Genomic DNA, 13,027 nt, shown 5'->3' on the forward strand with positions numbered 1-13,027 from the left:
TCTTTAAAATACATTCAAAACGTTTAAAAATAAACTACAAAAATTAATTTAAAGTGCAAATTAAATTGTATCTGCAACTGTATTTGATAATGTTTTGAACTTTTAAAATATTGTATGGTAAAAACAGAAGCTGCACTTCATATTAGTGACAAACTGGTGTTTTTTTGACGAGTTACTTTCATTTTTGCTTCTACTTTTAATTTAAAATAGGTTTTCATTCTCAGCAGATTTCTAAGGTTCTTCTTCTACATATTAAAAAGGTTGTTAAACAACTGAGTGGCGCACTACTGCTGCTAGTGGTGAGAAAGTGTATTATTCAAAATCAATGCAGTCCCACRGCCCTCTGCAGGCCAAAGTTAAAAACTGTTGTTCTTTTGAGGCCCTCAAGGGCCCAATGGGTTAAGAATATCTGTTTTAAGGCACTAGTTTTATTATTTTTTCCTGGTCTTGTCTCGACTTGGTCCAGCCCCTACAAGTCTTGGTCTTGCCTTGATCTTGATATACTCTGGTCTTCTTCTTGACTCACTCTCAGGTTGAGTGGTCTTGACTACAACAATACTAAATATTGTCTTCTTACAATTAAATCATTACCCGCAGTCAGTTTTATATAGTATTTTCAGCAATGGTTGTTATGGAGTTAGAGTAAAAAAAGTGAGAAGGCCTGAAAAAAAAAAAAAAACAAGGCTACATCATGATCATTTGGAACAAAATAATAAAAAAGGAATAAAAATGACAAATGGAACAACATTAGAAGAGTGATGGAGAGTACGCACGGCAAACTGTCAAACTTCTGAATTATTGTGTAGTGCTTTGGACTCACTCAAGTCTCCTTATCTTGACAAAAAAAAGGAAGTTTTCAATTTGAATAAGCCATTTGAGGGCTACAGCTTGTATAAGGAGGAAGAGATGGAGAAGGAAAAAAGGGAGAGGCAGAAAAGGTAGGGGGGGATTACTGTGTGACATTTGACAGCAAAAAAGAAATATGGTAGGAAGAATGACAACAGTTAAAAGGATGCCATATTGAGAAGAATGATGAAACCAAAATCAAAAGGAGAAAATACTGTAGTCATAAGAAAGAGAGCGTGTGCTCGTATGAAGTGTTATGTAATGTATTATAGAATGTACATGAGGTGGAGCGCTGCCATCCTGCCTGCCTTTTGGGTATAAAAGGAAATAATGACACTGATATAGAATTTTTTGTCTGCTACTAGATCATTTCCTCCAGTGCGAAGGCACTTCTGAATTTCCATTATAGCTAAATGATCTAATTTGGGTATTAAATTACAAATGACCATGTTCTAAACAGCCCTAACAGCCTAAAATGACTAACCTGCAGTGGGCGATGATGGGTCCGGCATCAGGCGGGTTACAAGTCTTCACCCTGCGGAGGAAGGCTAAGAAAGGGGTCGGGTACTCGGGCACACCGTGGTCGGGCCACGCCGTGAACTGGAACTGACGAACCTCCCGCTTCTCGCTTGAGCCGTTCTGGAGAGAAACGTTAGACAGTTAGCAAAAAATATGCCTTTACAAGCAGACCTACAGTTTTGCACATTATTTTGAAGAAACATTTATATTTTCTAGTCATTCATCCTGATTTCTTTTTTTTTTCAGCTTTATAAACCTTCTGTAACCTCTTTGACTAAAAGCGCTGCAGCTTTGCTTTGTTTAAAGAAAAACAAAATAGGTTCAGTGTTGACTATGATGTCATCCTTATCTTAAACTGACCACTGACAGTTATTTTTCAGCTTGCATTTTAAATCAACACCTGGATTGTTAAAACTACGGGATGTGATCCAGAGAAAGATGAATTTTTCTGTAGCAGAAGAGAGAGAGAATTAAATATCCCTCAGATCGTTTCCGTCCTCCACTCCTCTCTTTACTCTCATAAGATCATTTTATAGAGGGACTGTTTGCTTTTCAGTGCAGCGCTTCTGCTTTTCCTGACTGAGGGAACATTTTCCTTGCTGAATAAATGAATAAACGAGTGTGGTAATTAAAAGCAAACTGACCTAGTTCTTCTATCTCTTTTTTTATTTTTGCTTTTGACATTCTGCGTTTCTGCAGCCGAGGTAGGCTATGAGAACAGGACTAATTTCTAGCCGCTGTTTTTTTTTTATCCTTGAGAATTAATTTTCTTATTTAAAGGATTTGTCAGCAGATACAATTCAGCATCACTGTAGGATGAACATATACAGTAGTCGGGTGGCCCAGCAGCTGCTTTGCAGATGCAGTGTGCATTGTTGCTGTGTTTTTCCTGCTTCTGCTCCCTTTTTTATTACAATAAATCCAGTAAAGTGGGAACCGCTGAGTGAGAAATCACAACAACAGCTCTGCATTGCAAAGAAGAAGAAGAGGACAGACAAGAAAATAACTGTACCAGTGGGTTTATTAGAGACCCTCCGAGCAGCAGAATGAAAAGAGGCCTGAATGTCAACCTGCAAGCTTTATGGCTGCTGATGTGTTTCTGTCGTTACGTCACCGGCTCAGCTTGGCATTCATCGTTTTACTGGCCATCCAGCTTAAAGGAGACGTAAATCCTTCTTTTTTCACATTTAAATCATTCATTTGGGGTCTATATAAATTGGTCTATATAAATGCTTTGGTCTGAATTCCTTCATATTGTTACTCTAAAAGCCCCTCTTTCAACCCTGTTGTCAGAACTTATTTGGCAAATATGTTTCCATCTCCCCTTTTGCGCATCAACTTTTTTTCATAAAATCCAAAAACCACGAGCGAGCATAAGAAAAAGGTGTCAACAAGGGAAGACTTGTCCGTCCAGCCTTACATGTTGGAGCCAGAGTCTGACCCAGAGCCAGAGGATGAAGACCACCAAACTGTAGTTGGTAAGTCCAGACTTATTAAGAAGTCGCAAACTCTGTGATGTAATAGTTTGAAAAACGTCATAAAAATAAAGAAAACTGAACAGACTGAAAAATATCAACCAAAGAAAATTTAAAGATATCTTTGCAGCACCGGGAGAGACTCAATTAAATTTTTCTGCACTCCTAGAGACTMCKAGGACACAACAAAATGCATTTATTGACAAAATAAAGTGGATTTTGCATGATATGCCCCCTTATTTGTCAGCTGTGCGTTTACCTTAGTGCTACATGATGGAGAGAAAAAAATTCTGATCTTTTTTATTGGTTCTTGACTTGTTGTTTTCATACAGTGCATGTGTGAGACTCAGCCAACGTGTAGTGCTTCTTTTTGTTTCCACCCMCCTCCGTGTCTGTGTGCGTGCCATGTCACGTCACGAGTTCTCGTTTGTGGGGGCCTATTTGTGTGCAGCATCATGTTTCAGCCGAACACGCGCGAGTAAAAGCTCCACGTCGAGAGCATGCTATCTCTCTCTCTCTCTCTCTCTCTCTCTCTCTCTCTCTCTCTCTCTCTCTCGAGCACACAATGCGTGCGTTTTTTTCGGTGTTTGAATTTGCGTGTGCACTCTGTGAGGGTCTTTGTGCAAAAACACAGACGCAGGAGAGTAGTCTGCCAATTATGTATATTGAGTTTCGCTTCTGCTCACTTTACCTAAGTGCTCCAATTTGGCAGATGCACATAAACAGATGATCTATTGAGGAGAGAGGGAGCTAAACAAGGTAAAATGGGCGAGTGGATTGGAGAGACAATAGAGACAACGAGTTATTCTTCGGTTTGAATTTGCACTGAATGGAGGAACTACCCAGATTTTAGGTCTCTTTTTTTAGGTTGTCTGTACAAACTTTGTGGGKTTTTTTTTCCCCAAGATATGGCATTGAGATGATTCTTTTCACTTTCCAGACAATGAATATTAAAATATATTAGAATGCAAAAATTATTTATTTACTTCAACATGCTTACAGACTATCCTACAGTGTGTCAAAGTTTGTTTTTGATGCCCCGTGTGGTTTTTGTGTTGAATACACTGCAAAAATTAGCCATCTGAAAATAAGTAAAAAATATTACTAAATTATAGTCTAAATATTCTCAAATTAAGCGACATGATCTGTCAGTGCAGGATGACAATTGCACTTGATAAGACTTTTTGAAATAAGAAACATTTTCTAGGCTAACAAGATTAATAATCTAACACATTCTGCTCTTGTTTAGTAATCGTCTTAGGGGGGTGGGGGGTGTTATGTATTTTTCAGGCTCATAGTTCAATTCTATTCCATAATCAAGTAACTATGTTACCTTCAGTTGTTATAAAACAGCTGTGTATATCAATAATAATTTTGACTTTGCATCATAGTCTATTTAAACACCTTGAAATTGGCCTGTTGTCTCTTTAGGAACTTACCGTTTCTGACACTCCCACTTCAGCAAGTCTTCACAACAATGCTTTGGGAGAGGTGTGTCTTTGGGGTGGGAGCTCCGCTGCACACTGAGCTCCAGGGAGGAGCTAGGTACTAATAGGCAGTGCTTTGTATCAGCAAGCTTTTATACAGCTCCACATGTCTACCACAGGGGATTCAAGGATTTCTCAAACACGCAGGAATGAGTCAAAGCAAGACTCTGGGTATATTTTTGATGAGGGAATGGCATTAGAACACGATTTAAAGTTCAAAATAGTTATTTTTTCATAATACCCCCACTTTAAAACAAGATAAAAAATTGTTTTGGATGCATATAAGATTGCAAGACTTGGTTAGAAGGACAATTTTTGTAGTGTACCAAAATAAACAAAGCAAATATATATATATATATATATATATATATATATATATATATATATATGTGTGTGTGTGTGTACTGTGTTTGTGAAGTTATAAATGGGGAAAAAAAGAAATCCTCCTACCTTGTGCAGGGAGAAAGTGCGGACACAGAAAGTGGCCAGCTCTATGGTGTCCAGCAGGGTCACTTGCGTCATGCCGTAGGTTTCTGTGCCACGGCTGGGCCAGTACTGGTCACACTTAATCTGAGAAAGGGCGAGCGGATGAAGACAGGCAGAGGAGCAGACGGAGGTGTTAGTGTCGACGTGTCACATTCTATCAAATAGTTCCTCAGCTAACGATCAACATCACAGGAAAACTAGGTGGTGCAAAAAAATCTAAAATGACAGCACAAAGGGCAACGTTCGCATGGCCCTCATAAAGCAAACCCTCGTGGGGACGTTATGACAGAAACACCATGGTGCCTTTCTAACGCACTTTTGAGACACAACGCTAACGCACACAGAGCAGCTATGACTGCAGCAACTCCTCTCCAACAGTTTAATCATTTGCTTTCCTGTTTTATTTCATTATTTCTCTTTATTTTTTGTAAATCTTCCAAACTACCCATCAGGAACATAAAGTGCATGCTTTTAAAACCAAGCGGGGGAAAAAAATGACTGCATGTGATGACTTTCATCATCATTTTGTTTGGATCGTGGCGTTCCACCTAAAGCTTGATAAAATGTAGGATTCATTTCGGAACAAATCCTGGTCAGGTTTCTTCTCATGGCTGTGAGCATTACTGGTATTTTCTGATCCAGTGGGAGTATAGTATATCTGAAACCACAACACCTGTTCCTCTTTCCAACAGGCCACCTAATAAAGATTCATTCAGTTTAGGGAGTGATGCACTGGTGGACATTTGATGAAATGTGACAGCCAGTGAAGGAGACRCGCTTCTCTCCAGCTTTCCCTCCCATTTCCCACTGAAGCTGACACTCAAGTTCCACCGCTCGCTAATCCTGATCACGTTTGACAGGAGGGGGAACGCGCATGTCAGGACAGAGGTAGGTAAACAGCTGAAGAGGGACAGAAGGAGGGGAAGAATGAGCTGAGATAACTGGGGTGAGGGAGGTGGATGTTGACACTTGTTTGACCTGACAGCAGAAGACATCACAGTTGGCTTTTTGACATTTCAACCACGCCTTTACAGAACTAGATACAACTRTAGACTCAGTAGAATACAAAAAAAGAATCTTCTGTGGAATTTTCACTTCTACCTAAATGTATTTGATTGAGGTGAGGTGTAAATTAAACAAATTTGTACTCAGTTTATTTTTCAGAGCATGAAAATATCTTTTTATAATTAAAGTTACAACAAACCTGGTAAATAAGTGTTGTGGTTAAAAGAAAAAAAATCAATATCCTTACTATGAAACATCTAATGCATGCCAGACATTTCTCCCTGGCAGTTTTTCCTCCAACTTCCACCATCAACAGATGGTTGTGGGAGGTTTCAGTCCCAGATTCTGCTTAAGATGCCAGGACAATCATTTGCTTCAAATGTAATTTTCATTTCCTACACTGTGGCCATTTGAGTGAAGCAGCTTGGTGTCCTATAAGAGCTATAGGGAACATGCAATAACTTTTTTGTTTCCACGGTATAGAAAGAAAACTGAGCCAAATCTAAACTTTTTTTACTCTGCAAGATCCGGCCCGCCTGGCTTCAAACCCGGGTTCAGTGTGTTTGTATTAGCCCTTATGATCCAGGCTTGCCTTGATTTCTGGAACTCCAAGTCCCGTGGTTCTATCCAAGCTGGGCTGCTTGGCCCATTTTGAYGTCAGCAACCTGACTGGTTCACTGACCAGCAGTGACATTACACACATAAGAGTAACTTTACATGAATCATCTGCAGAAAGCTGCCTCGATGTGGGCGGGATTATAATATTAAACATGCACAAATCTTATTTAGTTTTATTTGAAAAACAACAACATTGGCCTACATTCAATTCAAAGAAAAAGTACCAGAGATTGGACCRGACCATCCAGCAGTATGACGCTTAAGAGCAGAGGATGACAGAAAACAGTAAGCTAATGGTAGCTTTCTGTTGTTTGGCAGCTTGCTAGTGATGTTGTGCAGTTATACTTGTGTGAAAAAAAAATTGTCAGTTGCAGCAAGTGATTCAGGTAAAGTTACTTTCATCTGTGTGACRTACAGGGGTTAGACAATGAAACCAAAACACCTGGTTTTAGACCAYAACATCCCTTTCAGACAGCTTCCTCTTGCATCCACAKTTAATCCTGTTGGATGTGGTTGGTCCTTCTTGGTGGTATGCTGACATYACCCTGGATACTGTGGCTCTTGATAYGTCACAAAGACTTGSTGTYTTGGTCACAGATGCAYCAGCARGAGGTGCACCAACAYTTTGTCCTCTTTTGAACTCTGGTATGTCACCCATAATGTTGTGTGCATTGCAATATTTTGAGCAAAACTGTGCTCTTACCCTGCTAAATGACCCTTCACACTCTGCTCTTACTGGTGCAATGTGCAATTAATGAAGACTGGTCACCAGACTGGTCCAGTTTAACTATGAAACCTCCCACACCAAAATGACAGCTGTTTCAGTTTCATTGTCTAACCCCTGTAACTTCTAATCAATGAGCAACAGTAGCTGACGTCAAATTGGGCCAAACAGCAGAGAGAACCACAGGCCTAGGGGTTCAAGAAATTGAGGTGGAACTGGCCCTGAGGGCTAATTCAAACACGCTAAACCTGGGTTTGAAGGGTGTAACTTGCAGTGCAAAAAGGTCTTTATTGTTGAGGCTATAAGAGGTTTTAAAAGAACACAGCCATTAGAAGTAGAGAGTAGATCAGTACCCGAGACTTCTCTTCCAGCCTGGTCATCATGACAACAGTTGCTGTTCTCTGTTCCCACACCATCCTCCAGAAGTCCCCAAACGTTTCTGGTAATGGACCTTGGGTGGCGATGTAGGCATTCTGCTTCCTGTAGCCATCAATGTARTTGGCGTTGATGTAGTCACTACCTGTTATACCTACAAAACCACAACAAAAAAAGGAAGAGAGATTTTAAAAGGAGAAGTGACTCTTCTGAAGGGGTTAATGTTTCCATGCCTAATGTATTAAGCTATTTTTACATTTTTCTTTAGGGCCTTATTAACACCTCTAGTTTTATGCTAGCTGCTACAATCCCTCCGAGCTTTCACACACAATGACAGTTTCTAAACCACGTGTGAAAATATTGAAGAAAAAGTTGACTGAAAAAAAAAAAGCAAAATGACATAAAAACACTTTTAAAAAGTGAGTGTCAAAAATATTAAAGGGGCTATATCATGTAAAATCAACTTTTTTGAGTTTTATATCATGTTATACTCTCATAAAAAACATGCCCAAAGCCTTGCTCTGACTCAATCATGCATGTTTGAGAAATCCTGCAGCATTTTTAGGCAGCCATGCTGAGGAGCAAAACGACAGGTGGGGACCAGAAACGCTGCTGGGATGTGTCTTTAAGCCGAGCATCCTCATGACAGAGCGCCCCCCTCCCCTCCCCACACACCGCCCATGACTCCTGCAGGCTCTTGGGTGAAACTGAAAGTGAAACTGTCTGCTGAGCTCCTAACACTAGGCTAGTTCTCACTCAGTGAAGCTCTTTTCAGATTCAAAATACCTTTGAGGAAATGTATTTTCAGATGCCAAGTAAACTACATCATAGCCAATTAGGTATATTTACATAAATGTACTTCATAATATACCTCATTGATCATAGCAGCCCCCACCCTGAAATGGGCGAGACAGAAGCGGAAGGAGGTTCTTAAAGAGACAGAGGCCAATTTCAAGATGTTTAGAAGAGGAAGTGATGAGAAGGTAAGTTTATTTTCTATTTAAACATAAAAACAGCATTTTAATAACAGCTAAAGGTGACATAGATACTTTATTATGGTTTGGTATTTAAATGTRTGTGTGGGAAACACATAATATTGGCCCTTTAAGATCTCTCTCACAATCTTTCAGATAATTCTTTTATTCTGCAAAATCTAAAACAGATGCCTTCTTCTATTTAAAGCTCCTAACTTTCGTATTCCTTTTGTCTACCTCTGTTGTGTTTGGGTTTCCATAGGACTGGTGTAGAARTCTGTGCCTGATGTAACACTAAAGAGCAAAAGCTGATCAGAGGAGTAAATCAGCCACTCAAYGATGGCGTCAAAACCAATTCCAGCACTTTCAGAATGCCAGGTTTTCTCTACCTGCACAAGAGGCTGTAACGGTTTAGAGCCAATGATGATACGYATCTGTGATAGCTCTGATAAACATTTCGCATTCCCTGATCGTCCACCTCAAAATTGAAAGCATAGTGCGGGATCACAACAGATTCAGCCATTTAAACTTGTTCGACCAAAAAAAAAAAAGGTTTAAACAAGGACGAGATAATCTTCTGATTAGAGTTCTTCTAACACAGAGCAGCTGACAATGATAAGACAGAACACCACCAATCTTTGTTCGGCCCGGCTTCCACGGCGCCTGCGTTGGGAGAGGAGTCACTTCTGTTTGACTGACGTCTCCTCACTCAAGCAGCAAACAATAAAACACTTGAATGAGCTAATTTAAAAGATGAGACTCAGCGCGGACAACAGCCAGGGTGGAGAGAAGGAGCTCAATAACAAAAAATAAATAAATAAATAAAAACCCTGAGATGGCACAGGGATGCAAACAGAGGGAAGATTAAAGAGAGGACAAAAACAAAAACATGAATGTAAATAAGGCAAAAAATGAAGAAAAACGTAATAAAAATAATACAACATTGCATAATTTGATTGTGGCGCTTTGGCTTTAGTCATAGCTAAGTGAACAGAGAATGGCAGCGTGCATGAATCGTTCTGCTGCTGCGACTAATAGCAAAATCACTGCAGTGTAAAATAGAAATTTCAGACTTGATTAATTTATGCATTTATGGACGAGGCATTCTTCTTTTTTCTTTGGGATAATTTTGCTTTGCATTCTGTTGCTCTGTCAWTTTGGCCTGGCTGCTCTGTAATGTAGAAATCCTGCCCGAGCTCCCACAAACAAACAAACAGAGATGTAAAAAAAAAAGACAAAATGTCTTCTGGAGTAGAGAGTTTGGCATCACTGCGAAGAGTTGAGAGCTCTTCTGGTGATGCAGAGCAAGAACAATGTCAGCGGTGAAGGGTGAGTACCTCCGACAGTGTCCTTTGGGATTTAGGAATGGGAGGAAGAGATTCTTTTGGCTCTGAGATTCTCGGTGCTCAGTGTCTATGGCCAGTTAGAAGGAAGTCAGGAGCAAAGGGGAGATCTGATGAGACAAATGGGATGTTGCGAACGCTGCTTTAAGTCCTGGATCCCAGCTGAGTGTGAGAAAAGTGAGTGCTGTGCACCATGATGAGCTGAAACAAGTCCCCGCTTCAACCCGTAAATAACTCGGTTGYGTAAACTGTAGCTGTAACAAAAGCACGTCGAGACGAAACACGTCTCCAAAACAAAAGCGGTTCCACACATTTGCTGATTGATTTACCTAATTCTCAACTCACAAATTATTAATGATTTCCCTTGACTTCAGTTCTAATTTACTTTATGCGACAAAACTTACATAATTATTTTGCTTACATTTCAGCACCTAGAGCACATGTGTCAAATACAAGGCCCGTGGGCCAAGTGTGACCCGCGGGTGACTCCAGTGTGGCCCCAATTTTTAATTTTTTTTACTTAGCATGGAATTTGTTTCTTTTATCAATGGTAAACTTTAAATTTATGATTAAATGCAACAAAATAAATTTAATAAAAATAAATGAAATAAAAATAGATTTAATAAATTCCTGTCTCTGAGCTGTTGGCTTTAAGTGACCGAGCAATTTAGTTGGATAGCCTAGCATTAATGTCTGAAAATAAGCTGCTTAAAGTCAGCATCAAATAATATTTCTGTATTTGTTTCAGATTTAGTCAGTCATACACTTAGTTCTTATCAGTGTTTAAAAGAGGATGAATTAAAACACGGTTTAGTCAAAGTTAAACATGAAACGTCAAAGTTCATTACAAGTGGCCCTTCGAGGGCCACCATAACTCTCATGTGGCCCTCGGTGAAAATGAGTTTGACACCCCTGACCTAGAGAAGCTAAATTCCACTTTTTTGCACTTCTAAGGACTCCAAGTATACAACAAAATGCATTTAAAGAAAAAAAGTGTATTTGGCATATGTTCCCTTTAATTAGTACAAATCATCTGTAATGTTTATACTCATTGCTTCTACTATAAACAAATACAGTATTTCCCAAWCAATCTGCCCTGATGTTAGTTCATGTTAATAAAGGTGCAGTGTGTGGGGGTGGACCTTACCATCAATGGGAGCCAGGATCACACGGGAGTGGTCGTAGGCGATGACGTTGGCGTAACGATTTTTGGGCTTGTTCACCTCCAGGTTGGAGTGCTCCCAGGTGAACTGCTGGCCCGGATCAATAGACTGATGGGAGGCAGAGACAGCCACAACATGCACACATGAAGAAGCAATCAGAGGAGCCGTGAGGGGAGCAGAGCTGCAATAATACTGCTCCGGCGTTAGCAAGAGGGGAGAGGCACCGAGACAATGATTTCACTTAAAGAAAAAAGGAACAGGCTATCTGGAACATCTGCTTTAAATAYGGCAGCTGCTAATGTAGCAGGTGCGCAGTGAAAGATAGCACTATTGATCAAGGAAGCAACTCTCTCCCTATGATAGGTGGAGTGTGGAACAAGGCTGGACAATCWGTGAAACACAAATTAGGGAGCCTTCTTTAAAATACAATAATTTGCGATAAATCTTATGGGCTCCTTTCAGAATAATTAAGCATCTCATTAGCCCTGGTTTGCCTGGGAATTTGGCTCTCAGTTGTTGTGGAGATCCAGGCTTAACTGATATTTACAACYGGGGCCGGATGGGAAATTGAACCTACTTTACCACACAATCTGCGTGTAATCATACCAATGAGATATTTCTTTTTGGTTCAGACTCAGCAGGGTTTTTTTCTCCCCCTCCTTCTTTCCGTTTTCTCTTTCTTTTCCTCTGTCCTGTTTTTTTTTTATCACGATCTCATCTTTAAAGTCTTTCCATTTTTGTCCTGTTTATCCTTTTGATCTTCCCTCTCCTCTCTGATGTTTACACCCCTTTTCTGTTTAATGGTCCTCCGTCGACTCTCCTGCTATCTTTAGTCTTTCTAAATTATCTTTAAGCTTAAGTGAGTGTGCATTTGTGAACAGAAAAAGGATTATATTTTTTTCTGAAAAAAAAAATCCCTTATAAAATTAAATACAAAACACAGTTCATAAAAGGTATCTATTTAAAACTATGCTATTCATTGAAATATTTTCCAGTTCCCTCTGTATTTTWCCTATCTTTCCCTTATGGTCGGTGATGATATGTTTGAAAACTACAAAGCCCCTGCCAAGAAGACGGTGCTTGCACTGCATACTTTACTTCCTGCCTGCCTGATAGTATCCTCAGCATCGTCAGGTAAAAATCTGGTTGTCTCTTTGTTGCCGTTTGTGCTGCAGATTATCTCCTCCTCATCTCCATTCCCCTGCTGTGATGCCCTGCTCCATCTCCTCTCAGTGAATCTTCATCATTAACAGAGCCTCTCCACCTCATCTCTCTCTCTCTTTCTCTCTCTCTCTCTCTCTCTCTCTCTCTCTCTCTCTCTCTCTCTCCCTCCCTCCCTCTCCTCGCACACATACTGCCTGGCTAAAAACCAATCAGTCAAAGCCCCACAGAGCTGCGCTTGGCAAGCCGGGGCGCCGGGACGAACAGCCATTCATCAAGAAAATAACAAAATTAAAATTACACTTCTCTATTTAATTCGGTCATTTATTTTTCCAGGTTGGAGGGGTGTGGTTGTGTAACGGGGTTACAGAGAGAAGGGGTGGGGGGGGGAACACACACACGAGAAATTAGTAGGTGTTTTAAGGCTCTCTGAAAGCCAAGCCGTTTAGAAGTTGTTACTCTGGCGTTACGTCTCTCTGCCCCACCCGAAGGAACAAACGTATCCATTTGGTGTACGGTTCAGATGTGAATCCCTGAATAATAGATAACCAGGAAATACTAGATTGCTATGTGAAGTCATTATCTGCCGACATCCACCGGCAGCCATGATGACGGCAATCTGTGCCGGTATACCCACTTTCTACTTTCGGCTGGCGAGCCGCGAGGCGACAGGCTCGGTGATTTAGGGACGAAGAGAGGGGAATATTGCTTGTATGCAAACGAGAGCTGATTCAGCGCTCCTGATTTCTAATCAACTCTGGTGTCATTTATAACCGCGGCGGACTCAGAGCTCAGACAGCTCAGTTACCCCCTCCTCACACACACACACACACACACACACACACACACAC

General features: G+C 40.5%; 1 protein-coding gene across 1 annotated transcript in view; it reads right to left on the reverse strand.

The window, feature by feature from the left end:
* Window positions 1–13,027, reverse strand: part of ptprsa (protein tyrosine phosphatase receptor type Sa) — a gene marked incomplete at its 5' end in the record, with an annotated part of 143,769 nt that overhangs the window by 20,422 nt on the left and 110,320 nt on the right. Inside the window, 4 exon segments of the mRNA XM_014010777.1 lie at window positions 1,331–1,485; window positions 4,778–4,897; window positions 7,514–7,689; window positions 11,000–11,123. Coding sequence (XP_013866231.1) covers window positions 1,331–1,485; window positions 4,778–4,897; window positions 7,514–7,689; window positions 11,000–11,123 — 575 coding nt within the window.

This window comes from Austrofundulus limnaeus, unplaced genomic scaffold (genome assembly GCF_001266775.1).
Source record: "Austrofundulus limnaeus strain Quisiro unplaced genomic scaffold, Austrofundulus_limnaeus-1.0 Scaffold73, whole genome shotgun sequence".
NCBI lineage: Eukaryota > Metazoa > Chordata > Actinopteri > Cyprinodontiformes > Rivulidae > Austrofundulus > Austrofundulus limnaeus.